This window comes from Paracoccidioides lutzii, assembly GCF_000150705.2.
Source record: "Paracoccidioides lutzii Pb01 unplaced genomic scaffold supercont2.5, whole genome shotgun sequence".
In the NCBI taxonomy this organism is placed as follows: domain Eukaryota; kingdom Fungi; phylum Ascomycota; class Eurotiomycetes; order Onygenales; family Ajellomycetaceae; genus Paracoccidioides; species Paracoccidioides lutzii.
This window is the reverse complement of record NW_015440951.1, coordinates 1,011,513-1,037,723: the sequence shown is the minus strand read 5'-3', so window position 1 is coordinate 1,037,723 and position 26,211 is coordinate 1,011,513. Positions and strand designations below refer to the sequence as shown.

The following is a 26,211-nucleotide window of genomic DNA, read 5'->3' as shown; positions in this document are numbered from 1 at the left end:
TTCATTGTCCAGGTATCAATCCGGCCCAGGAAAGCGGAATTCAATCCGCCCTATCCGCCGCTTCAGAGAGTCTTACTAAACAAATTGTTGAATACCTCATTTTTCTGTAGGTTTCGCGTTATCATCTGGGAGCCAGAATGTAATCTCCTTGTCTGCCGTTGCAAACATGTTATATCGCGGATTGGCTTGTACAATAACGGAACGGGCACGGTATGGCAAGCGAAAAGCAGGTTTAAGGAATAAATTCGCATCCGGAGGCTGTTGAGTGTCCCATACCAAAGTATCAGGTTGGTCGCCAGTACCGCCAAGAACATAGCGCCCATCTGGAGTAAAGCAAACATCTCCTTGACCGAGTGGTTTTCCCGAACCCGACACCGGGGCAGCACGCCCCGTGGCTCCAGTTTTACCAATCAAAAATGCCTTCACATATCCCTCGAAAGCATCCAAAAGAAAATGTCCATGGTAGTCTGTTCCTACAAGGAGATATTTACCATCATTAGAAAACTCCAGTCGCGTCCATGCCCTACCCCTAGTAGAAGGGGTGAATCTGTCCTCATGGGGGGCAAGATCGAATGTCGCAAATGGGGGTTTATCATAGTTTCTGAAATCGTAGAGTAGCACCGAAGATGTTGACTGAGAGGCTATAGCTATGACAGAACCAGACGGATCAAAAGCAACGAGATAAGGGGTGGCTAGCTTGAGCTTTCCTTGCGCATTCCTTGAGCCTAGATCCCACAGGGCAACAGTATCATCTTTGGAGCATGACAAAACCGCATCGGTTCCCGGAGAAACAGCAAGGGACGTAACCTTGTCAGTGTGACCGGAGAAGTATCGAAGGTAGCTTTCATTGTGCAAGTCTAAAAGCCGTAACGAATCTGTATCACACTGTCAGACACATACTTCTAAAATAAACAACGCCCCAAAAATGCTTACTATCCACCATTGTGCTAGCGTGAAGAATCTGACGGGAATGATGTGTGAATTTTGCCAGATGCACTCCATATTTTTTACTTGGAACTGTCTTAGTTAATTTTCCTTCCTTTATATCGAACACTTGTAGTGCCTCATCGTCTCCAGCGGCTACCAGGTAGTCACCCTGGTCGTCGAAATCTAGGGATGTAATATTACTTGGAAGTCCATCTTGCTTGACAGTTCCACGAAAACACTAGATGAAAGACAAGAATGTTAGCAGATATACATACACACGGATCGCATGATATCTCGCTCCTGTGCTCACCTTCGAGGCCCTGTAATTCTTGATAACCTCCGATACCTTTGCGGCGGGTTGGGGAGGAAGCGGTCCACCTTCAGCCATAACAGACAATTGCGGAGAGAATCTAAATTGGGAATTGTGGAATTGGCCGTAATGCCACCACTGACATGGATCCGGTATATTAACCAGATATCGGGGTGGTAGCCCAGTTCCTAGCCGTCTTGCAAAGTCGTTCCTAATTTGAAGTGGTCTTACTGAATTGATAGACGCGAGATAAAACCTCCATCGGAAATAAGTTGATCCGGAACAACTCTCTGGAACATTTTACCTGACTACTACTGTCAAATATTGTAAATATTGAACTTCCAGTAACTGAATTGTTCACTTAAAAAAATGTAAATTATTATTATTAACGAATATGAAATTCACTAAAGTATTCTTTATATAAATGTATTACTAATTAATTTAATTTTAAAAAATTTATCAAATTCTATATAAAAATAAATAATAAAAATAAATTAAAAAGTTATATATAAATGTAAATATTTTTGAAAGTAATAAAAGTTAAATATATTAATATATTTTAAATATATTTTATAAATTTTTAAAAACTTAAATAATCAAGTTTAAAATAATATTATTATATTTTTAATAGTAAAATTTTAATTAAAAATCTTTTTATTAAATTTAATATAAATAATTAGTTAAGCAAATAATCTTTGGTTGGTCACGTTATCAGAGCCACACTTCTCTCTCGTTGCAGCATTTGCATGAACGACAGACAAGCAGAACAGAGGACACTGCTCCGTTGCCCAGGATTTTCTTCTGGCTCTACGTCCCCCTTCTCTTCTTTTCTTCCTTCTCTTTTTCTTGTTGTTTTTGCACGGGTTTGGTCGTTAGTGTGTGTGATTCCCTCCTCATTCTTTTCACTCCTTTTTCGTCTTTGCGCATTCGTTTTCTATAGATTTGACTCCCCATAGCATTACACAAAATGTCCACTACCACCGGGTAAGCAGGCCTCCACACTTCCGGTGGAAAAGGATACCTTGTTCTAACTAGTAGTCCGTGTTGCAGAGCATTTATTGCGGGGGGTCTGGCAGCATGTGGTGCGGTAACAGTTACACACAGCTTCGAAACCGTCAAGATCCGGTAGGATGCGACCCTAATTGATACCTGGAGGCCACATTTTATTGATAACATCATGAAGGTTGCAGCTGCAAGGAGAACTTCAATCGAAGCAAGAAGCAGTCCGGAAATACAAGGGCGTTTTCCACGGCGTCAAGGTCATTTTTCAAAATGAAGGACCTCGGGGCCTCTTCCGAGGTATCGGATCAGCCGTAAGTTCCATATTCCGATTGCAATTCTCTTCTGTTCCAGCTGGCAAAATATTTACTCAAATTATTATAGTATATCTATCAAATTCTCCTAAATGGCTGTCGTCTTGGTTTCTATGAACCGCTGCGGGTAGGGATCACCAGAGCGATTTACAAAGACTCAAGTCGCCAATCCCTCGGCATAAATGTCTTCTCTGGAGCTGCTTCAGGGGTATTGGGTGCTGCTGCTGGCTCCCCGTTTTTCCTGGTGAAAACACGACTCCAATCCTATTCCCCATTCCTTCCTGTGGGAACACAACATATGTATAGAAACTCGTGGGACGGACTGCGACAAATCCATGCCGCTGAGGGTGTGAAAGGTCTATATCGCGGCGTCACTGCTGCGATGGTCCGTACCGGGTTTGGTAGCTCCGTACAACTTCCTACATATTTCTTCGCGAAACGGCGCTTAATTAAACATCTCGGAATGGAAGATGGCCCGGCTTTGCATCTGGCCAGTAGCGCGTGCAGTGGTTTTGTCGTCTGCTGCGTCATGCACCCTCCGGGTATGAGTTTTCTGTGCGGTCTTAAAATGTTTTCTTTGACTGAACTCGCTTTCTAGATACCATCATGTCACGAATGTATAACCAAACCGGAAACCTCTATAAGGGAGTGTTCGACTGCCTCTACAAAACCATTACTAAAGAAGGCATTCTTGCCATATACAAAGGATACTTTGCCCACTTAGCACGTATCCTACCCCATACGGTATGTTTTTACCCCAATTAACCCCAATAATCTTCATATAGCTGCGCAGGACCTAACGAATCATTTTAGATTTTGACACTGAGTTTGGCTGAACAAACCAACAAACTTCTGCGAAGACTCGAAGATCACATACTACCAGACTCTATAAGAGAAAAAATATAATTGTTCATGTCTTGCAAGCATTTATACCCAAGAATCAGATACCCACTTGTCGCATATGTTTAACCAAGTGTACCTACTTATCCCTTGAATGCGGATTTCATCGTCTACTATTTTCCCCTTCCCATATAACCGATCACACCTCTGTTCAGAGGCTTTCTGGATATATCAGGCATTTTCCCCCCTTGTTTTTGATATCACTTTGTTTTTCGGGGTTTTTTAGCGATAACAGTTAAATTTAGATTTTGATACCACTACTTTTCATTTCTCCTTTTGCAATTTAGGACTTCCTCTTCTGACATCGATACCATTATTTGGTTATACAAATTGTTTCGAAGAGTGAGATTGTGGTATGCTTCATCCATATTAATTCCTTAATGGTTTTCGGGGTGACTGGTCTAACGCAATCCAGTCAATGCTGGAAAATCATTGAAAAATCGTTCAAATTCCGTCTGCTATTTCTTAATCTGTTTGCTTGCACTCGGGGGATGTAAAAATTACGCACAATCTTACATTGTATCTCCATCTTAGTTGAGCAATTTTTGTATCATTATACACTTCAGCTCAAGTCACACCGATCGCTTTCGTACGATCATGCAGAATGGCTCTAGCAGTTAGCGCAACAACGTTACTTACTAATATTCGACCAAGCATGAAGGAGACCCACTACAGGCGTTTCCGACATCGCATGCGTGCCCCACATAATCTTCCCGAGGTGCAAAGGTCGAAAATCTACATCACTTATACAACTTTAATATGAAATGCGAATGTTTGAAAAAACGGAGAAAGGTATGTTTCACATCTGAGAGGAAGGATGCGGATGATTTTATCCTGTGTAGAATTTTGTTTCGTTGGATTCATTAGGGGTGGTGCACCACCATTTCGCCATGAAGAAGCGTCTTAACCCGACGCGGGGAACTGGTGTGGAGACACGAACCACGCTCGACCGGTATGAAGTACCAGTCTGTCTCATCATGTTCTTAGCTGAGAGAGATGGTGTCATCATCATTTCTCTCATTATTCGTTTTCATACCATCGCCCTCCATTCAATCATCAGTGTCTATCGTCGTGTTCTCCATGATCCCTTCTGCGTCTTTCGACGTTAGTGAAATTCAGCCCTTGGACCAAAAAAAAAGTACCTGGGCTTGGGTAGCAAAAGAAGGGATCTCAACCAAGATCGCTTGCAATAAGTGAAAAATGGCCAACAAATTCAGTGAAAAGATCTCTTCCAACAAGTATATCCCAAAATATCCCATTAATATCCAACGAATGTTTTCGGTGAAACGAATCCCATATCATGGGAAATGGCCTGAACCCGATGTGATTTAAAACACATAACCTTCTGATCTGGAGTCAGACGCGCTACCGTTGCGCCACAGGTCCTTACTTAGGTGACTCGTGAGAGTTTTGAGATAAACGACTGCAACATGTGCTGGGGCAAGAGTGAAGGTTAGCTTTCGGAGAAGGAAGAGAGCCGTATTTCCCCCCTTCCACCCAACTTTCCTGCTCATTCGATGAAGAAAGCCATTCTTTGCTTTTATAAGAGCAGCAAGACTGGGGAAATATTCTATCAGATTCTGCCAAACTTCGCTTTCCGCAATTTGTCGCTTCTCTTCTCTTTCGGTTCTACCAAACCTTATCAACACATTTTTCGCAGATGCATTTCTCTATTCTCTTTTGTGTGAGTAGACTTTTGGCCGTCGCTCAAGCCGTGTACAGACTAGTGGACACGTTAGATGCGCAGACCTTCTATGACGAACGTATATTCCTAGTAGTGAGTCCATAAGATGGAACCGTGAGCTGAGATCAATTCGGTGTGGGTATGTTCTTCTTGGAAATAATAATAGGGTGGTGACCCCTCCCACGGCTATGTCGACTATCTTGACAAAGCCACTGTGCAATCGAAAGGTTTAGTTTCAACTGCGGACGGTGTTCTATATGGTAGTTGACAGAACCGTCGTCGGAACTGGAAGAGGGAGAGCTAGCGTTCTAGTTGAGAGCAAAAAGCCCTACGACCAGGGTCTGATACTTCAAGTGCTGACATACCGCATATTCCCGGATCAATATGCGGGACATGGCCGGCTGTGTAAGTAACAAGAACCATCTCGAAGAGGATTCCATATCTAACGAACCACAGCTGACGAAGTGTGGTACCAGCTGGACGATCGGGCCCAACTGGCCTAGATATGTCGAAATCAACATTATAGAGGGTATCAACCAGCAAACTGGCAATTCAGTGGCACTGCACGCCGTCCCGGAATGCGCACTAGATAACGAGGGAAGCTTCATGGGAAGAATCGCAATTCATGGCTGTGCCATCCGTGCTAAGTTAAAGAACATCAGCATCTGATGTGCCATCCCGCTGTAGAGGCGGAATCTTATGGCAACGGGTTCAACGCAATTGGGTGGGGGTGTATGCTGCAGATATAGCTGTGTCTGCAATCGCTGTCTGGTTCTTCGCTCGCAGTGCAATCCCCAAGGACATCCCAAAGTGGAAATCCTGACCCAAAGACGTGGCCTGAGCCCATGGCCTATTTCGAAGATGGATGTGATGGTGACTTACCAACAAAACATGTCTGTAACCGCAGGTTTTCAACATCTCATTCTGTGGCTGGGCTGATAGCACCTGGCATGCAATCTGGGGTTCCAGAGCACCAGATTTGCTGGGAATTTGTTCAGAAAAACGCGGCCGAGTTCAAGGAGGCATACTGGAAAGTCTCGTACGTCAAGATCTACCGGGAAATTTCTGTTCTTACAAATCGCCTCCTCAACACAGTACCAATGCTGCACCAGTTGCTTCTACCTTCTCAGAGCGGAGAAGGGAGTCGGTATAAATGGCACCACATGGACGCGGTCACAGACTAGGAGTTTGACTTGTGGTGGAGTCTTGCTCTTAACACTGTTGTACATGCTTTGACGCGTTTATAACTACACACCAGCACTCAATTTAACTAATACTTATATAATCGATGATGTACCTGGTTAACTATAACTAGCTATACCTGGGTAACGTATTAGCTGGCTACCAAGATAGAGTATAATGGACAAGCAACCTGGTGAGTTATTTTTTTCTTCTGTCGCGTCTCTTTTTTTTGATATCAAGATTTCCGTTCCTTGAACTAGGCCCAGTCTGCAGGCTCTTCCTTCACAAAAGATGCTCAGCCACATCACGTGTTCAATGCAAACCCAGCAAAAAAAAGCTTGGCGGTTACGTAATTACATGTTTGAAAAGTCGCGTTGCCTCGCGTGGCCCCGTGACTTAGCGCGTTCCTGCCGGGGTATTTCTTGGGGTTTTTTTTTGCTTTTCTCATTTTCTGTTTCTGTTATTCTTCTTCAGAGTATACTCACTCCTCCACAGACATTCTCAGACACCCACCGTACCAAACGTGCCTATACCCTCGCAATCTCTCTCACCATATCCTTGCACGCTTCACTACAATGGCTGCTCAGGTCACTCCCTCGAAACAGGTATGCTGTCTCGCCCCCCTCCAATCGACGCGTCGAAGGAGCCGGTGAATGTCCAGCTAATGAGTTCACTTAGGCTGCATCCTCTCTGGAAACCCTCAAAATGAGTGATTCTCCTGCTAAGAAGCTCAATTTTGAGCCCGCGGGCAAGGAAAACTCCGTTACTCCCGTCCCTCTTGTCCTTGAATCCGAGCCCCTCAAAAAGTCAGATGCCACTCCTGTGAAACCACTGGAGCAAGAGAAGAAAATCGGTTCCACCGCGAAGGACCTTGAAGCAGACGAGCCATTGCTCCAGGAGAACCCCCACAGATTTGTCCTTTTCCCGCTCAAGTATCACGAGGTAAGTCTCCCTGCCACTTCGACGCGTCACGCGTTAAGTGTTTTTCCCTCGCGAAAAACAGAAATCTTTAAAACTCCCTATGGCCACTAATCCGACGCAATTCAACACAGATCTGGCAAATGTACAAGAAAGCAGAGGCATCGTTTTGGACCGCAGAAGAAATTGATCTCTCGAAAGATCTTCATGACTGGAACAATAGATTGAATGATGACGAGCGATACTTCATCTCACACGTCTTGGCATTCTTCGCCGCGTCGGATGGAATTGTCAATGAGAACCTCGTCGAGCGTTTCAGCGGAGAAGTCCAGGTCCCTGAGGCCCGATGCTTCTACGGTTTCCAGATCATGATGGAAAACATCCACTCCGAAACTTACTCCCTTCTCATCGATACGTATATCAAGGAACCAAAGCAGCGTACATATTTGTTCGATGCCATTGATACCAGTTCGTATCCTAATACCTAATTCCAACAGAGTAACCCGGCTAACGCGTTTTCCAGTTCCTTGCATCCGGAAAAAGGCTGATTGGGCTATCCGCTGGATCGAAGATAAAGAGTCTACCTTTGCGCAGCGTCTCGTCGCCTTTGCTGCTGTCGAAGGTATCTTCTTCAGTGGATCCTTTGCGTCAATCTTCTGGCTGAAGAAGCGTGGCCTTATGCCAGGCCTTACCTTTTCCAATGAGCTAATCTCTCGTGATGAGGGTTTACACACTGACTTCGCCTGCCTTCTCTTCTCTCACCTGCGCCACCGCCCCAGCCCAGAGGCTGTTCAGAAAATCATCACAGAAGCTGTCGCCATTGAGCAGGAGTTTCTTACAGATGCTCTCCCATGCGCACTTCTCGGAATGAACGCCAAGCTCATGTGCCAATACATCGAGTTTGTTGCTGATCGACTCCTCGTTGCTCTGGGCAACAAGAAAGTCTACAACTCTACCAACCCATTCGATTTCATGGACAACATCTCGCTGACTGGGAAGACTAACTTCTTTGAGAAGCGTGTTGGTGACTACCAGAAGGCTGGTGTTATGGCAAGCACCAAGAAGGAGGCTGCATCCGAAGACGCGGAACAGCAAAATGAAAACGGAGGTGCATTCACTTTCGATGAAGACTTCTAAACTTGTCCTTTACTATCTCTTTGGTTGGATAAGTCTGTTTCTAGATTTCCAATTCTCTCGTATTTGACGTCCGTGACGCATATACCCTTTTCCTTTGACTTGATTCTGACTGCATACCCAAAACTTCGTGTATTTTTTTTTTTTTTCCTCGCACAGATAGCCTCTCGTTGGGTTTTTATCTTACGAGTTGACCTGAACTTCTATATGTGGCCTTTGTGCATCGTCATGTTTTTCTTTTTCTTTTCCTTTCTCGTACTTTGACTCTATGACAGCATTTTATGTTTTCTTTCCCTCCCCTCTCCATTTTATTGATTGTGTTCACGACAGTTCTTTATGGATGGGTTATGGCGTTATCATTGATTTTAACTTTAGCTAGAGGTTGTTCATGAGTGATTGGGGAAAAGTGTCTGATGGGTGGAGTTGAAGAGGAATTTACCCATCTTTGTGCGAAGAAAGTATACTTTAGGGTTTTTAGCATTAGTTATCCAAATAATCATACGCTTCTTAATTCATTCCCCTCTTCTTGAGAATGAGGAATACAGAGTTCTATAGATATTTGTATATGGCTAACGTCAAAAAAATAATACCTGAGAATCTAGACACCTCGTTTGTATCTCTTGATGTTCTCGTTAACTCAAAACCTCTCTCCTAAAATATTCTATATGCCGTTTTATGAAAATAAAAAATTCAAATAGAACGGATATGAACGGCTATACTTTGCCACCTAACCCTCCGACTCTTATAACGCTTCCTAACCAGCCCCAGCAGATGATCCATGGATATAGAGAGACAAGTAAATAGCCTACTTCTTCCTCTTCGCCTGCTTCTTCTTCCCTCCACCACCAGCACTCGCTCCACCCGCACTACCCCCCTTCCCGCCAGAACTCGTGCTCGCCCTCGCATCCCCGGCCACAGGAACATACGCAGGAGCATCTACCATCTCCTCATCCGCCTTCGTCGTTTCTACGGTCTCAATAACCGGCGCGCCGCTTGCCAATTTGCCCAAGCCAGCTATCAACCGGCCGATTTCTGCAGCTTTGTTCGTGTGGTATTTTAGACAGATACCGCTGGTAGGGTGGAAGGTTTTCAAAGTTAGGGTTGCTGGTGCTAGTGATGTTGGTGCGGAAGTAGGATCTAATGTAGCTGAAGGTGTAGGTGTTGCTGTTGTTGGGGGTTTTAATTTCGCAGTGGATTGGGACTTTTTGGAGGTGGGATAGGTGTATTTTGTTGTTATTCGCGTCTGATAGGCGTTATGTTAGTGATATAAATCATCGGACATGCGAAGGGGCAGCTGTGGGTAGAAAGAGAGGAAGGGTGTTGGAAAAGTCTAGGCTTGTGTGCAACACTACATACCGTATCTGGGTATGCTTCCAGCAGGAGCGCTGATTGTTCCAGATATTCTTGAGAGGTCGATAGGTAAGGCATTGTGACTATAGCTCTTGAAATTGATGTGCTTCGCTCTTGGTGTTCAATCCACTCCTCTCGTCCTGTTTGCTTCCTCTGACGTTCTTAAATTGTTCTGCTTTCCTCCGATTTCGAGTGCGGATATCAAATCTTTTTCCAATATTTATGATGTAAGTCAAGGAATCGTTTCAAACAGCTACCATGGCGAGATATTGAAGACGGACACAAAAATGCACGGGTTGTGGCTTTTTCGGAGATTTCGGGAGGCGTTGAAAAGCTGGGAAAATATATGGGTAGCTATAATGAGACGAAATCAGTCACTGGATTCAGATGCATACCCTAATTTCTATAATTTCAATTCTTTGCTCGAGGTTATGGGGTGGAGAGATGTGATGGCGTACAGTGAATTGCTTGTTGGAGGTGAATCGAGAGAGTGGATGAAGTTGTGGGGGAGAAAGTCAGTCATCCATGGAATGAGAATGAGCCTCAGGCAACCTTGATGATAGCGAAAGTCCTAAGTACTGCTTTGAAATTTTAAGGGTTAAATATTTATATTTACCGACAAGTATATCTAAGCTATCTTTAATTGATTTGATTCTGTATATTTCTTCAGCTTTCTCCCCCCATAAGGCCATTAAGAAGTACATGTACCAGCTAAGTATGAAGTTCCAAAATATACCCGTGCATCCCGGACATGCCTAATCACTGGCGGATTGTTATCGCCCCACAAAAAACGCATCTATCGTGAAAGACTTTTAACAGAAAAAAAAAAAAAGGACTCTAGACTCTATTCGAAATGATATGGGAAGGGAAAACAAAACAGAAGAAGGTGAGTCATAAGCTTCAGCCACAAGCATGAACCTCTCCTGATACAAATGCAAAGGTAAAGCATTGTATAGTACCATATCACGCTCTATAAAAATATCTAAACAGACCAAACGTATTAGCCCACCTTGTAATGCAATCCAAAACTGAAAACCATATCGATACGAAAAAGGAAAAAGGAGAAAGAAAGAATAAAAAGAAAAAAAAGAAAAAGAAAAGGGCTTGGTTAGGGACGGCCGAATTAAACACGTACACTATCCTTGTATGTGTACACGGCTCGTGCACGCATCGTCCTTCTTTCACACAAATTATTTCATCAACCTGTAGGCCGGAGAACGAGAAAGAAAAGTTAAGAAGAACAAAAGGAATCACACATCAAGGTGTAGGAAACCCACATCCTGACGCAAATCAACTTTTGATTCCAGTTCTTCATCCGCATCGCACGGAAATTGGTTCTGACGGCGAGAGCAACTAATATCTTCCCCATAATCATCATCACCATAATAATAATAATAATCACTACCACCACCACCATCACCGCAGTCGGGTGTACGGATGCCGCCCATCCAGCTCACAAGAGTCAACTGGCCGCATTCTCGTCCACGCCTGATCGCGGCAAACTGCCAGTTATTCCAAAACATGCAGCTCTGATCTTCTTCCACCCAATGCGGTTCTGTCAACTACACTGGTCCCCGATTTTGCCCAGCGGTGAGACTGTTGTCATGGTAGGGATGGCATTTATTGTAACGCCTTTTCAGGCGGAGATGGCTATGGACTATACCCAGAGAGGATACTGTGCCGGGAGAAGGGTTTGGATTGGGAGTGGGATTGCTCATGTGAGATGGGCTAGGTGACAACAGACGGGGGGGAACAAAGTCTGGACGTCTCTGTGGCCGCTGAGATAGAGCCCTTCGGGACGTGGTCCCGCTGTGGTTTATCATTTTGTTACCTTGGAAGATTTACTGGGCGAGGTGCTGCGGGTGCGCAGCGAGAGGCTTGAGAGAAGGTTGTCCAGGCTTGAGTTCTCTGTCCTAATGACGGTGTTTCGCCATGATAGGATGCGCTCGGAGGGGGTTTGGTGAACGGAGTCTTTCCCGAAGGAGGAGGCGATGCTGTGGCGGGTTGAGACGGAGCTAGTTCGACCTAGGATTTTTCGAGAGAAGGAAGAAGCCCAGTTCTCGCTGCGTGGTTTGTTGTATCCACAATCTTGCCTAAAGGCTTTGATTGCACCATTACAGTCGGCAGTGATGATTATGTTTCCGCAAGGGTGAGCAAATTTCGACGCATGGGTCAGAGACTCCTCTGGTTTTTCATTAAGTGGAACTGTTGACGTTTTGGCAGTGGAGGGAACAGGGTCTCTCCGAGGGCTTCCAGAGTCTGTATTTAGTTTGGATGACATAGATGCGGTTTCGCTACCAAGTGCAGCGGCAGGAGGGTTGCAAATATCGTAGAGAAGATCGCCAGAGGTTGCAAGCAACTGTTTGGTTTTAACCGGCGCCATAACCGCGGTCGTGACGACAGAAGAATGTGGCTCGAAAATCTCAACAGCGCGTTTCTCCGGGTCTTTCTCAGGAAAATTAATAGGCCATATATACGCCTTTCTATCCTCACTCCCACAGATAACAAACTGGCCATCGCTGCTGAATGTGGCCCGAATCTGACTAGAGGTGTTCTCGTTTCCTCGAAACTTGGCCTCCAGTGTGCGATCCCTGAAATTATAGAGACGGATTCGCGAGTCATTACTCGTGACAAGAAGTTTTACTGCGCCATTGGGATCCTCAGGAGGCTGGATGATCGTCCCAATGCCGGTGATCTTACTGCCCTTGGAATTCCGTCCACGCGCTGATTTTAAATGGATTTGAGACTGTATTTTAAGGCCATCCGTATCATAGATAAGGTAAACACCATTGAGACAGCCGGCAATGGAGTGTTTTCCATCAGGGGTAAAAGCTACAGAAGTGATCATGTCAGGGAGGTTAGCCATAAACGCTACACTCTTGTCCGGGATGCTCCATAACCTCAGCTTCGTATCCAACGAGCCAGCGAGGAAGAAGCGGTCGTCTTGGGGATGAAACTGAACGGAAGTGACAAAGTCGTTGTGGTTAAAGCAACACAAACACTCCTCTCTCGTTACATGCCACAATCGGACTGTCTTATCCATTGACGAGGACAGAAGGAAATCATTCTTCATGGTCTTCGATTAGCACTTCCTCGATACATAATGGCCAATTTTTGCACCCTTCAGAGTAACATACCTTACTCCAGCTCAAATCCACAATGCTCCCGGTGTGTCCTTTGTATTCCCGCACAGGTTGGGACTTAAACACAGGGGCCCTAAGTCGTATGAATGGCTTATCATCCTGAGCCTCTTCTTCGATCTCATGCGCTTTGCGATCCTCCCGCGATGCAATGACAGCCCAAACCCTAACTTTCCTATCCTGGCCAGCTGCTGCCAGAAACTTGCCATCCTGGGAAAACTCAAGCGTCCATATAGCCTTTCCGGTCGACGACGTATCCTCTGAACTAGTTGGACTAGAGGGATGCTCCCTATCATCGTGAAGCTTACTAGCAGCCGATGAAGTTGTTCCGCAGAGCTCTTGAGCAAGAAACAGGCGATCAAAGATTTTGTCCTTCTTGTAATGCGAACGAACTTTGATATACTTCGGTGGCGGAGGATATCGAGGGATACATCCTATCGGTTGAGCGAATACTTCAGCGTCCATACCGGTAGCACGAATCTCGCCCGTTTCAGAGTCGTCGTCTTTCCACTCAGGGAAAGAGGTTTTCTTCTTGCCGCCGATTATACGGCCTAGAAAAGAAACTCCCTTTCTAATCCATTACAATAAGGGAAAAAAACAATAATGTTAGCGGCTCTTGGAAAAATGGGTGCTTATAAGCTATTTCAGATAGCCATGGAACAGCAAATTTCATCCATATTTTTCTCTCAAGCAAGGAGAAACACTGAATCCTGTTTTCTTGCGAAGGGAGAGTTTAGAACTTACTTCTTATCTTTTGACGTTTTCTGGGAGAAGTTTGTTTCTCGTAATATTTCAGGCACAAATTCTTTCTGGATAGTAAATGTTCGCTGAGATTCTGATCCACCAGGCTCCGTATCAGTTTTTGCAGGAGGGCGAAATCTGGGGGGCGCAGGCTTCTCCGTATTTGTACGTTGCAGGATATGCTTGTGAATGGCAAGTGATAACGCAAATAATCAGCAAGGCAATCCTCCCGTTAACAGCTCGGGTAGCTTCTGGTTGCAATTAAAGCGGGGAGAACGAAGGATAAGGAGAATCAGGCAGAAGAATAAAAAAGAGGACGGATTGTTAAGGTAGATAGACGAGGAGTGATGGCGAATATTGTCGCTCCTGGTCTCTCCCTCTCTGGTGGGGAGAACATATGATATATCATGTGCAGTACAATCAACAGAAACATACCTGAGAAAGCGGGTCGATTGGGGTTTGAGGTCGCAACTGGCGATTGCTTGTACTCGTGCCCGTAGAGAGTTTCAGTTGTAACTGAGACACTGAGGGTGAGGTAGCTGTAGACCGCGGCTTAGAGACGGAAGTGTTAGATGCATGACTGTTTACTGGCAAGGCCTTGTGGTCGCCAATGTTGTTGTAGTTGTTATCGTTACTCTCTTCATCTTTACTATTAGCGGTGGCATTAGGTATACTGATCCGAGGGTTGCTCTGTGGTTCTGGGCGATGCAGCAGGGGACCGTTGTCATTAGCAGCGGCAGCAGCAGAAACTTTTCCTGCAAGTCCCGCAAGTTGTATCAGCATCCGGCATGGGTTTTGGGATCATAGTCAACGTGGAAGCAGTCGCGAATTAAAGAATGCATATCAAGGAGGATGAGCCAGCGCATAACTGAACAACCTTGGAAAAAAAAGTTTACAGCTGGCCCGCAACGTGAAAAATAGAGAGTCAAAAAACATTTTAATGCGAGGGCGGGCCGAATGGCAACGTAACAAAAAGCCTCTCTCTTACCGTCGGGAGAAAGTCCTCCTCCACCTAAAACGGGCCTGCGCAGACTGCCACTCCGGTCCATTTTATCCATTTTACGAGCTGTGATGACAGCAAGTTAGGGATCGTCAGGGCACGCGAAAGATATCCTTCCACCAGGTCCGGGGTGGGCTATCGGAAGAAGGGGCATTGGAACGCGAGAGGGGAAACGGACAGGTAGAAACAGCTTTCATGATAGATAGTACAGTAGCTGCTTCAATCAGTCCATACCGACTTACTCCTTTGACTTCATTCCGCTGTGGTTGATTCTGGAAGTGCTGGTGGTGGTGGTGGTGGTGGTGGTGGAGGAGGAGGCGGTGATGCTCTGGCGCGGGCAGGTTAGTGGAGGAGGATCAATTGTACCTGTGGGCAGATGACATTCAGCCGGACAAGACAAAGGTCCAACAATGCACGGGATGGCTGACTGATGAGAGGGCGGCAAGACGGCATTTCTAATAAGGTCCGTAGTTGCGGAGTCTATGATGGTGGTGTTGGGTTGGGTCGGATCATATAAATCATGGCTAACTAATTATATCTAATCCAAACATTTATCCCACGGACTATGTTGCCTGCTTGCAATAAATGCTGATGTAAGAAATACCTGCCTAAGTAGTTTATATTTGAAGAAGTGGAGGAGACATGAAAAACTATAACAAAATTAAGCAGTTCTCTGGAGTACGGATTGCTATAGTTGCATCGCGTCACTGCGTCATGGGCATAGCTGGATTATCAGGGTGCGGCAGATCGGGCAAACCCCTGAGGGAAGCCAGGGTGTGTCCGAGGAAGGGCTTCGTTACTTTTTAAGCGTGTAGTTTTGTCGTCATCACCACAGATTAACCACGTTAGTTAGCAGTTAAACTGGTCTGTTTAGTTCACTAGTTAATCAACAATAGTTGGAGGTTGACCTCTCCTGACCCCTGGCGGTCTCATCAGATGAAATTTTGTATCTTAACACAAGTCGTCGCAACTCATCATCGTTCATCATCAGCACATTTGGGCAGTTAATCTTCTTATCCCGTACTCAAGACTAGGGGTGGATTCCATCCCGTCAATGGATGGAAAGGCATTCTTTGGCTGTCAAATAAGATTGCTCATGGTGAATATTCTATCATCTGACAACCTCGATTTATCCGTTCCAAAAAAAACAGCGAACCAAGCCACTTTGATACGTATGTGTCTGTATGTATTATTATTCGAGGTGCTTGAGCAGAAGCCCGTCTTTTTGCAGACCGTTTTATAGTTGTTTGGCTGGTGGTTGATCGAGAGATCCACACTGGGGAATATCCGTTCGGGGAGTTACCGGATAGTTACAAGTTAGTTACTCTATACATTAACATATCAACACAGTTTTCCTCTCAATTCTCAATCTTTTGATCTTGCATTGCTTCTTATACTTTCTTATTGTCTATTATTGGGCTATATTGATTGCTCTGGGACTGCATGTTGAACATGCTTGATATTAAAAAGACAGTTGTTGCTGAACTTCCAGGGCTCTTTTGGGGCAATGGACTCGGGACCAACCATTAACTTATGCACAGCTTCTCCTGTTCCCCTGTCCGAGGTCGCAACCAGAATACCCCACCAGCTTACGAACTGCAACTAGCGCCCTCTGAAGAAAGAGTTGCTGGTTGATGGCAGAAGGGGCCAAAATCCCTGCTGATCAATTGACAAGCATGGATGCTGATCTTGGAACAAAAAGCATTCTCTCATAACAGCCCTCTCGGCGAAATAGAAGATCCTCATTCCCAGAAATAACTAGGGATGGATGCTCTGATTGCCACGGCATTGCGGTGTCTACCAGAATCCCGTGGTTATTCCCTTTGTTAATCGTGCATCATATCAAGATACCTTTGCGAGATCTAACTTCCCAAGATGGGGTCTGGGGGGTCAATATGACAGAAAACACTCTTACAGGGAGAAAGCGGGGAAATCTCATAGAACGGTGCAAACCCCCTAACCATTAGCGCAAGACAACATCACCCCAAAGCCCAGGCATCGAAAACGTGCATTCATCGACTGTTGGACATAGCATCAGTGTGTCCCAACGGGCCGTATAACGTAAGCACGTTGTCAATGCCTGTGGTAGATGGTCATATAGATGGGAAACACGGTCTTACAAGCAGCAAAAGTATTGGCAAATAAGCACGGGATTCCACCGACCTAAATATGTTGCTACTCCGTTGAGGAGACATTATGAGCTCGGCTTCCAATTTTGGCGTGGCGATACTCGGGATGTCAAGGGGTTCAGCATTCCGGTGGTGAACCTCGCGAAAAGCACTGGATCAATGGCGAATAAGGATAAAATGATGTTGAGGTCACTCTGTCAATTGATTTTGATTTTGGCTTCATAATCGGTTTCCCCCTTCCAGACCTATTCAGTCGACTTTCGGTGGTCAATATGGCTCTTCTCAAGATTAGTCTGTTTGGGCTTTCGCTGAGTTTAACTGTCTATGCCTCATTCTCTGCCAATTTGAGTATGCCATTTTTATATTTATATTATATATCTGTACCCTTTCATCTCTATTCAGCCTCTTCAGCATCCTGGATTTTCCTTTGGGATATAAGCTAATGCCAATTGCCAGACTACGGCTCTCCATCCCACAACCATCCCGATCTTGGAATTGCCATTAACAAGGTGCAGAAGCGGAATGTTCACACCTCCCCATTCAAACCAGAGCAGCTATATTTCACCCATAGTGTGGCATCTGGGGACCCATACCCGGATTCCGTGATCCTCTGGACCCGCGTCTCCCCCACAACGGAGAGCAGTGACTCCAACGTGACGGTCAGCGGTACCACGCCGCTGTATGACCATGACAATGAGAAATATGTTTCCGTTTCTACTGCACCCGTCTGTGTGAAGTATAAGGTCGCTATGGATCTGAAGATGAAGAGAGTGGTTACTGGTGGAGAAGTGTGGACTTCATCTGATGTTGACTATACGGTGAAGGTATACCAATTTTGTGCACACACATATATATATATATATTAATATTAACTGTTTTCCGCGATCCTAAGCTGACCTGTGTGTGATGTAGGTTGAAGCAACTGGTCTGAGGCCGTACACGACGTACTATTATCAATTTACTGTCTGCGACTCCAAAAACTCTTCTCCTGTGGGACGTACCAAAACCACCCCCAGAAGGCGGGACAAGGTGAAAAAGGATATTGGCCTTGCTGTCTTCTCTTGTTCAAACTACCGTGAGTTCGCCTACAGAATTGTCTTTGGTAACTTTGACACTTGGCTGACTGGTAATGACAGCTCAGGGATTCTTTAATGCTTACGGAAATTCTGCTCGTAAGGATAATGTAGACTACGTTCTTCATCTTGGTGATTATATCTATGAGTACAAAGAGGGTAAGTACTCTACTCCTCGAAGCCCCAACTTGTATTATTCTGAGGCTAATGTGTTTCTGAATGTAAGGTGGCTACGGATGGGGCTGGTCCATAAACCGCATTCCGCAGCCGCCGGATCGCGATATCAAAACTCTGTAGGGTTGCCTAGTTAATGCGCATGTATAGTTTCTTCTCTAATAAATTCTACAGACTTGACTATCGTAAGAGATACGCCAGCTACCGCACCGACGCTGATCTGGTTTATTCGCACCAACACTTCCCGTGGATCACTGTTTGGGATGACCATGGTAAGTCCTATCTCTTCTCACTCTTGTAATAATATCTAACGGGTTCTAAATAGAGGTGGAGGATAATGTGTGGAAGGCCGGCTCGTCCACTATGAACAATACAGAAGACTCATTCATCCAAGCGGGTGGAATTTCCATTGATCAAGTCAAAGCGAATGCGGTCCGTGTCCACTTCGAGTGGATGCCAATCCGCCAGGTCGATATGGACGACACCCTCCGTATCTGGCGCAATTTTGAGATTGGAGATCTATTCAGCCTTATCATGCTCGACACTCGTGTCTATGACCGCTCCATTACCGACCTGTCCTGGAATAAACACTACATCGATCTCATCCGTGATGAGCAGTCCCGCTCCCTCATGGGTCCCCGTCAAGAGACCTGGTTCTACCGCCAGCTCATCGAGTCTGCCAAACGTAACACTAAATGGAGAATCGTAGGCCAGCAACTTCTCATCTCCGACATCTTCTATGGCAAGAATGAACAAAAGCTGTACAACGCAGATGCCTGGGACGGGTATCGCGCCAACAAAAACCGTACCCTCTCCACCATCCTTGACCACAAGATCAAAAACACCATCTTCCTTGCAGGCGATACCCACGCCGCCTATGTCTCTGATCTCGTATACACCGGTCACGGCAAGTATGACCCCAAATCTGGATCAGGAGCAATCGGCGTCGAACTCGGAGCCACGGGGGTTACCTCCCCGGGTCCTGTTGGCCAAAATGGTACCTTCGACCGAGGAGCAAAGGAGTCTCAGCGGTTTGTCGAGAACAACACTCCCTTGCAATGGCAAGATTCGTACTATCGTGGCTACTATGAGCTCAGCATTAACTACAACCGCGTCCATGCGAACTTCTTCGGTGTCCCTGATATCCGCACGCGGAATGGAAAGGAGATCAAGCTTGCGACCTTTGAGATTCTGGATGGTAAAAATAAACTGACGAGAAATGAGAATGGGGAGCCGGTGGTTGGGAAGGCTGTTGGGGGAGCGTTGAAGAACGGTAAAGTTTACCCTGATGCTGCGGTGATTGTGGATACTATGAAGGGCAAGAAATAGGAGGGCTTGGGGTTGAGATAGCTTGGTTGTGAAATTTTGTATTTTTGTAATGTATTAGTTATGTATGGAGAGATTTTGATGGCTATGGCTTTTCTACATAGGCCATAAGCCAAATTTTCCTGTCATACATATGTTTTCCCTTTTCGCGGGTGTATATGCCCGAATTCTCTTGGTGGAGTTTTGAATCTAAGAAACAATTTAAAGGTCGGTCCGTGTTAAGCAAATTATTCAAGGCGATTTTCATGGCGATAAAGGATTATACGTTAGTTATTTGAGAGATTGGCATTCCCTTCATTACCCGCAACTCCTATTTCTCCCAAACTCAGCGTTCCGTTGGTTGACGGAGCCACCCCTAGCCCTAAATCGGAGATATCAAATCTACGCTCAGGCAGATCGGGATCGTCGATGGTGCGTTTGCACAAGTGTAGAGTCCCAATATTACTCGGGTTCACGCCGATTTTGAGATAATAAGGAGTAGAGTGATATTTAATTCTGAGTGCTTGCATTTTGGCTGGCTCTTCTCAACTCGAAATATCCCTACGTTGAGATTACTCGTGGCCACGTACAGTGGTAATTTAAACTCCAACGTCGCGGACTAACACCTAGTGATGACGAGGCAAACAATCCTTTAACTACAAACCTCCTAATTCAACAGATATCACAGCAATCTCTGTTCGGCGAACAGGCATGTCCCAGGCCAGGTAATGATCATCAACCGTCCTTCCGTTCCATGATAACTCTAAACTTTTAGCGTTCCTTTGGTCTGAGTTCTCATTCATTCAAGCGAGGCGGCTTCCCATATTATTGGCGTCGTGTTTTAGGCTTGGAAATGCCAATCAAAATGGACTCCTCGACCCATATTTGCTGTGGCTGGCCCAGAAACGGCGAAAATGTGGCCAGGGTGGAGATATCAACTGTGCGTGCTTCTTTGCCTTGCAGACGAAAACTGGCGGACGTGCATTGGCCGATAATTGGTCATTGTGGCTATGGTTTGGCGATGAGACCAACCTCCAACCTCTTTCAAGGATGAGGCTCGAGTGGCTGCAAAAGGATCTTGAAAAGCCATCATCTATGGCATGTTAAGGTTTCGACCGGCAGGCTGCCAGCGCCCGTGTGCTGGTGCTGTTTGGCTGCCTGGCTGGGTCTGATTATATATATATTCGCGATTATCCAGTTCCGGTTTTCTCGTTCTTAGGGGAAAGTATACCGAGCCTCCATATTACTCAGTAGTCTTGCATGTATGTCAAGAAATACAGACACGTACAAATACATGGAATCAGTATAAATCAACATGTCTTCGGAACCCTCCATTCAACAATCCCTCCTCGATACGATCGAGCGCTCCTTTTACCAGGAATCACCTGCGGAATCAAGGGAACAGACAGCTGACCATCATCAACATGAGAAACATCGAGGAATGAGCTCGTCCGATACTGCCTACCAACCAATGTCAATAAACCTCGACACACTGGGAGGAACAGATATCCCACCACTGCAACCACGACAACGACAGCTACCCCAGAACTTTGAGATGCCCGGACGCCCCGCGAACGGATTGGTGTTTCTACTCCATTGGGGCTGTGTGATCCTCACAGTCGCAGCTACGGTTCTGTTCGGGGTCTGGGCTCCTCTGAGCTACGAGGCGACAAAGGAGGCAAATAAAGACAATGATCAAACACTGCGAGCGCTTGTGAGATCTGCCCAATCTGCCAATGAGATGGCGACAAGTGCACTCTCTTCTGCGTCGCGACATCTAGCTATGGCAACTGCACAGGCGAGTGCCATTAGCAATTTGCAGTCACAGTTGGCTGCTATGGGACAGGTAGCTATGTTGCAGTATTGCGATGGACAGACTAGAGGGGTGGGTAGAACTCTCTGTACGAATGAACGACGTGCTTAAAATTCTAAGCTCGATCATTCTTAGTTTTCGTCGCTGGTCGCAACTTTCCAACTTACACATGTAATATTAACTAGGACTTCGTCGCGTGTTCATCCTTTTTGAACTCCATCAATTTCACCAGCCTGGTGTCCCAGATTGTCACGCCACCAACCGCGATACCAACCCCTACATCAACCGGTAATGGCCGTTCGTCACCCACCCGTAACCCTTCAGACGCCAACAGTGGCCGCTCACGAGGTCTCTCCCTTTCTGTCGGTTCTATTCTTGGGATCATTTTTGGCGGCACCACCGCCGTAGGAATCATCATGGGGTTCATAGTCTGGCGGTATCAGCGGAGGAGATTGGTGGATTCACGGCGATTTCATTGAAAAGCGAGTTCGGAACATGCAATCTGTTCCTTTTTTCTTTTTTTTTTTCTTTTCTATTTTTCATGCGGGAACGCAACTCGAGAGTGAGAGCGGGATTGAATATTAGGATAGTAAGGTAAGGACCACATTTCTATTTTCCCTATTAACGAGAGCATTTGGAGTAATTGCTGATCATTGGGCTTTTAGATAATAAGACGTGGCATGCGTGCATAGTCATGCTATATGTTCAATCAGCTAGGTGTCTTTTGACAGTAAATCCTATCGCAATACGAGTGGGGGCTGGCAGTCTTCTAAGGTTGTCTTGTGAAATTTGAGAAAGACTTTGAAATACCGATATGTAACTTCCATGGAACTGTTCTCGCATTCCAGGTACCCATTTACTGGCGGCATGGAGCAGCGAAGGCTTTGGGTTTGTTGGCGTTATGACGGAAAACTACGAGACCTGGCATAACACCTCTAAGAAATCCATCAAACCATCAACCACTAAACACCTAAATCTATTCCATGTGAAGTGGATTGGTGAAAATTCCAGTCGCATTTGGACGTGGTCAACAGGCGCATGACGACCGGAAGGGTGAGGTGGTACACGAGGGATGAAAATGGATTACAGGAAGAAATGTTGAGAGATGAAAGCTTCGCTGCATACGGAGGAGGGGCAATAACATTGCCAAATTTTATGGGCCAGGTTCTTTTTGCTTTTTGTATTTGATTGTATTTTTATGTTTCCAGAAAGGAAGAGAAGGAAACTCATGTTTACATACAATTTCCCTGGCATTATAGATACTTGAATACATAGACATGTACAACACCATTTCTGCTTTTGCTCGTCCACTTGCCCCTCTCTCTGCTCAGAGGCAAGGTCACAAATTCAACACCGGCGAATAGAATTTTTCGCTTAAATATTGAAAATAAAACCGCAGAGCGGCAGAGAAAGAAAAGTGAAATCTCGACCCATACTCCATCCGGCGTATTTTCAGTATACGATCCATGGAACAGCGTCAGGGGTAAAACCAAAGAATGAGGAGAAGGACAAGGCTGAATCGCGAACTCACTTTTTCTTCGTTTCTCCACCCAACTACGTGATCGTTAAGCTTGAGACGTATTATTTCGGATCTTCAAGCTGAACGAAGAACATCCCCATGAATAGACACGGGAAGATCCTTGAAGCGCTCATCAACCGTACGCCATCCGTCAATGGAGCTGATTCGGCACGGCGATCTTCGACACGGGAGTGGGAAGCCCAACGATACGTGATGAATGACTCAAAATGTAGCATCTGGGAGGGAGAAGTTTTGCATAATTATTTATCAAATATTTGGGCATAGTTGCGCCATGCACGCCGTTTCCTTTACGTTCACAATACTCCGTAGGATGCGTGGAAAATTCCCGGTCTTCAAAGGTTGGATCTTTCGAGTGCCTTTGTGCAAAGCGCGAGGTGTTAGACAGCAGCAGGCGACCAACCTCTTGCTCTGACTGGCATTCTTTATCAAACGACGAACAATTATCGTTATTTGTTGTCATTCATGCTACAACTTGTCAGGAAGGCCAAGTCCTAAAAACGCCCCAAACCCTGCTGTGGGGCCGGAGCGAATGAACTAGACGACGTGTGCCGGAGGGACGGGATTTCATCCCACACCAACAGGGATAGTATTTTGGACGGGGTGAAGCTATTATTTTGTATTTTTGTATTTTTGTATTTTTTTTTTGACGAATGATATGAGCAGATACAGGCACACTCCAGATGGCCCGGGAATGGGTTGTTGACAAGGGATTTCTTCTGATCCCCGCAACCAGAAATCCAGATGGGACGCTTGTAGATATCGAAGCAGGGAAAACATCTCGCAGCAAGTGTCCAAAGGGTGATTGCTCTTCTCTTCGAATTTTCAGAGCTTCTCACGAACAAAGGTTACACACCAACAAGTTTTATCAGGGATGGCCGCATCCCTGGGTTTGAAGTGCTCCATCCCTCCCCTCCCCTTTTCTTATGCGTCTAGTTCTCTCTAAGCCATCTGGAACTGCAGGCCTGCATGTAGTATCCTGCAATTTCCGCCAGGAGGTCTCTAGACTTTGCACCTTCGCTAACAAGTGCCCGAGCTGCTCTACATGAACATCATGTGTGCATAATGCAAAGTCATATCGAAATGTTGAGGACTCGGAATGTAATTTTGCTTTTCTCTTTCTTTTCTTCTTTTTCCTCTTTTCCTTTTTTATATTATTTTATTTTATTTTTCTTCTCTGTTTGGGAGCACCTAACTACAACAATTCTCTCAGAGACTCTGTATTCATTTCTGGACAGGATTTAACTGCGGCTTCAAGATAACTATTCATGGCTGAGGGCTAGATTTTGATATTGACAACCCCCGTGTCGAGTGTCAAACATGGTCTACATTATCCTTGGAAGTTTCACATGGTTATATACAAAGCATGGAGTTGTCCAAAAATCAACAGGCGATCAAATGCGCTGCGGAATGCATCCTCTTGGTTGGCTGATTCAAACGCCATTGACCCTCACATCCGACCAAGAAAGTCCATCCGATATCCGTCTCCATCCTGAAGGTCACGAGGTCGTTCATCACAGCCGTAAAACGCCACGAGTTTGGATGTGGTAGACCGTTGATGATGGAGTCCGTCAGATCAGCTTCATTCACCTTATTGGGCGCTCCCACTCGCACAATATTGGTCATAGCTCCATGAAAAGTCGGAGAACAAATTCCTGCGATTTAAAAAGGCCGGTCACCTGGTGAGCTTGTCGAGGATGGGGTGGTTCGAGTGGTCGCCGTTAGGTTGCCGGGTGCTAGAGACAAATGTTTCCCCAATAATAATTAGCCCCAAGTGGTTTCTCCACGGGACAATGAGTCGGTGCGTTTCCATGCCTTTTGTGACTGGTCTAAAGTTAAGTCCTTGCACCCGATGGGCCGCCATAGCCTCACGTTAGCGCTCAACAGGCCCATGTCTTGGCTTCCCGTCAACGAGACGTTCGACTCGATGTTGATGATTGTCAATTGGGATTGTTCATGAATCGTCACTACCAAGGATATTCAGGATGGGGGTGTGGGATCATAGTCCTCGAGTAATGTTAAGGACTGGATGAGGCGTTCAACAAAGAGCACAGCATTCACAGCAAGCGGCGCGATGCAGTCACCCTGTGTCCCTGGGCGAAATTTCCCCAGTATTCGAAAGAATCCTGGCTTGATGGTGGTTCTAAAAGACATTTCTTGCCAATGAAAAAATAGAACATAAATAAATTATCGCCTCCCAGCTGAGCCCAGGGATTTTAAAATAAAAAGAAATATCAAAGCCTGATCAAGTAAAAGCAACGAGGGAAAACTGGTTAGCGGCTTCTCCGCATTATTGCTGAATCGGCTCCTATTTGATACGTCGATTTCCCCAGGAAGACCTGGTTTCTTCCTCTGTCATGATGGCTACCTTCGAACGGTTCGATGGAGAAACATCACCTCACATTACTGTTGCTTTTCGATCCCAAGCAGACTAAGAACGACTGTATTCTCACTCTCATCCATGAATAATAAGCTCTGCGGCATCGTTCTCTTGTTTTCTAATTGTCCTATCCACACACAGCCATTGCTTATGTACGGTCAATCTGTGTTATTTAGGTGTCAACAGCTCTACGTACTGTGACTGCTCCGGAACACATTTTCGCGCGATTGACAAATCCAGGGGCCATGTATTTTCACAATGAATGGCCAGTGGGGTAGAAGTCTCTCCCTCCCGCAACACATGGACGTCTTCACTTTCTCCGCATCTCCCGCGATGCCTTGCCAATTGTCCTTCTCCCGCCCGCAAACCCCACCCTCTCCAGACCAGAGTTGCTCAAAGCGTCCACGGCCACTTACCGATGTTGATGGAGAGGGTTCCATGGACCTGCAGAACAAAAAACGTCGGCTTCGCCTAGTATTTGTCACCTCCAGGCTCAGCCTCCCGTTTTCTGCCCCTCCAACCCATATCATCGGTCGGGGTTCATCGAAAATTGCCGTCTGGGCCAAGCAGAAAGCCTTAGGACGCAATTTGCTTAGGAAAACCGCTATTATGAACAGGGTCCGAAAACATGCCCTCTCTATCCACAACAATGACCCCGTCCAGTTCGATGTAGCAAGACAGTTGGCCGTTTTGCTGACCCACCAGAATCCCCTCTTGTCACCCACGGAAACTGCTCCGTTTGCAAATGCCCAGGCGCGCTCTGACAATTTTATGTGGACAGCCGGGATATGCCAAAAACCCTCAATGAGCCCGCCCAATCTTCAGAACCAGCATCTACCCCTCCCATTAAAGAACCCTTATAACACTTACTCATCTCCATCTCCCTCTCTCCGCCAATATATTCCCTTACCGCCACCACCGTTGGACTTGACGAATTATGATGTCTTCGATAATGAAGATGGATACTTCGACAGCGACAGTGACGGGGAGTTGGAAGGCAACGACGGGAAAAGTTACCGGGTATACAGTGATTTTAACATTCTCGAGCCTTCAGAGCCGGTTGTGGATGATCACGATGCCATTGCTAGTTTTGATTCCCTCATTTTTGGTTCTCAGTTCCTGCTGACAGAATCCGTCGAGGATGAGGAGTCAATTGGGATATGTTTGGAATAGGAACGGCAAAAGGAAGTCTCATTTATAC

The 26,211-nt window shown here is 45.8% G+C and overlaps 12 protein-coding genes across 12 annotated transcripts; 8 read left to right on the top strand and 4 right to left on the bottom strand.

The window, feature by feature from the left end:
- Window positions 1-96: 96 nt before the first annotated feature.
- PAAG_02501 (WD repeat-containing protein) lies at window positions 97-1,315 on the bottom strand (the record flags this gene model as incomplete). Its single annotated transcript, XM_002795749.1, has 3 exons — window positions 97-875; window positions 934-1,165; window positions 1,238-1,315. 3 exons carry the CDS (start codon window positions 1,313-1,315, stop codon window positions 97-99), a joined length of 1,089 nt encoding a protein of 362 aa, XP_002795795.1.
- Window positions 1,316-2,204: 889 nt separating this feature from the next.
- On the top strand, window positions 2,205-3,456 carry PAAG_02500 (mitochondrial oxaloacetate transport protein; the record flags this gene model as incomplete). The annotated part of the gene is made up of 6 exons (XM_015844663.1): window positions 2,205-2,221; window positions 2,288-2,362; window positions 2,421-2,550; window positions 2,621-3,092; window positions 3,149-3,294; window positions 3,364-3,456. 6 exons carry the CDS (start codon window positions 2,205-2,207, stop codon window positions 3,454-3,456), a joined length of 933 nt encoding a protein of 310 aa, XP_015701711.1.
- A 1,654-nt stretch (window positions 3,457-5,110) lies between these two features.
- PAAG_11507 (hypothetical protein) lies at window positions 5,111-5,402 on the top strand (the record flags this gene model as incomplete). The annotated part of the gene is made up of 2 exons (XM_015847147.1): window positions 5,111-5,227; window positions 5,301-5,402. 2 exons carry the CDS (start codon window positions 5,111-5,113, stop codon window positions 5,400-5,402), a joined length of 219 nt encoding a protein of 72 aa, XP_015703279.1.
- A 116-nt stretch (window positions 5,403-5,518) lies between these two features.
- PAAG_11506 (hypothetical protein) lies at window positions 5,519-6,318 on the top strand (the record flags this gene model as incomplete). The annotated part of the gene is made up of 3 exons (XM_015847146.1): window positions 5,519-5,539; window positions 5,591-5,774; window positions 5,921-6,318. 3 exons carry the CDS (start codon window positions 5,519-5,521, stop codon window positions 6,316-6,318), a joined length of 603 nt encoding a protein of 200 aa, XP_015703278.1.
- A 573-nt stretch (window positions 6,319-6,891) lies between these two features.
- Window positions 6,892-8,371, top strand: PAAG_02499 (ribonucleotide reductase R2 subunit; the record flags this gene model as incomplete). The annotated part of the gene is made up of 4 exons (XM_015844662.1): window positions 6,892-6,921; window positions 6,995-7,258; window positions 7,369-7,702; window positions 7,758-8,371. 4 exons carry the CDS (start codon window positions 6,892-6,894, stop codon window positions 8,369-8,371), a joined length of 1,242 nt encoding a protein of 413 aa, XP_015701710.1.
- Window positions 8,372-9,173: 802 nt separating this feature from the next.
- Window positions 9,174-9,796, bottom strand: PAAG_02498 (hypothetical protein; the record flags this gene model as incomplete). Its single annotated transcript, XM_002795746.2, has 2 exons — window positions 9,174-9,611; window positions 9,725-9,796. The coding sequence occupies 2 exons, from the start codon at window positions 9,794-9,796 to the stop codon at window positions 9,174-9,176; spliced, it is 510 nt and encodes a 169-aa protein (XP_002795792.1).
- A 1,172-nt stretch (window positions 9,797-10,968) lies between these two features.
- Window positions 10,969-14,382, bottom strand: PAAG_02497 (hypothetical protein; the record flags this gene model as incomplete). The annotated part of the gene is made up of 5 exons (XM_015844661.1): window positions 10,969-11,220; window positions 11,550-12,785; window positions 12,856-13,429; window positions 13,603-13,781; window positions 14,035-14,382. 5 exons carry the CDS (start codon window positions 14,380-14,382, stop codon window positions 10,969-10,971), a joined length of 2,589 nt encoding a protein of 862 aa, XP_015701709.1.
- A 2,618-nt stretch (window positions 14,383-17,000) lies between these two features.
- On the top strand, window positions 17,001-19,304 carry PAAG_02496 (hypothetical protein; the record flags this gene model as incomplete). The annotated part of the gene is made up of 7 exons (XM_002795744.1): window positions 17,001-17,076; window positions 17,185-17,552; window positions 17,641-17,803; window positions 17,865-17,960; window positions 18,028-18,094; window positions 18,150-18,247; window positions 18,301-19,304. The coding sequence occupies 7 exons, from the start codon at window positions 17,001-17,003 to the stop codon at window positions 19,302-19,304; spliced, it is 1,872 nt and encodes a 623-aa protein (XP_002795790.1).
- A 687-nt stretch (window positions 19,305-19,991) lies between these two features.
- On the top strand, window positions 19,992-20,387 carry PAAG_02495 (hypothetical protein; the record flags this gene model as incomplete). Its single annotated transcript, XM_015844660.1, has 2 exons — window positions 19,992-20,005; window positions 20,126-20,387. 2 exons carry the CDS (start codon window positions 19,992-19,994, stop codon window positions 20,385-20,387), a joined length of 276 nt encoding a protein of 91 aa, XP_015701708.1.
- Window positions 20,388-20,595: 208 nt separating this feature from the next.
- On the top strand, window positions 20,596-21,572 carry PAAG_02494 (hypothetical protein; the record flags this gene model as incomplete). Its single annotated transcript, XM_002795742.1, has 2 exons — window positions 20,596-21,165; window positions 21,279-21,572. The coding sequence occupies 2 exons, from the start codon at window positions 20,596-20,598 to the stop codon at window positions 21,570-21,572; spliced, it is 864 nt and encodes a 287-aa protein (XP_002795788.1).
- A 1,102-nt stretch (window positions 21,573-22,674) lies between these two features.
- PAAG_02493 (hypothetical protein) lies at window positions 22,675-24,256 on the bottom strand (the record flags this gene model as incomplete). Its single annotated transcript, XM_015844659.1, has 3 exons — window positions 22,675-22,848; window positions 22,925-22,989; window positions 24,085-24,256. The coding sequence occupies 3 exons, from the start codon at window positions 24,254-24,256 to the stop codon at window positions 22,675-22,677; spliced, it is 411 nt and encodes a 136-aa protein (XP_015701707.1).
- A 1,012-nt stretch (window positions 24,257-25,268) lies between these two features.
- PAAG_02492 (hypothetical protein) lies at window positions 25,269-26,183 on the top strand (the record flags this gene model as incomplete). The annotated part of the gene is made up of 1 exon (XM_002795740.1): window positions 25,269-26,183. The coding sequence occupies one exon, from the start codon at window positions 25,269-25,271 to the stop codon at window positions 26,181-26,183; it is 915 nt and encodes a 304-aa protein (XP_002795786.1).
- Window positions 26,184-26,211: the final 28 nt, after the last annotated feature.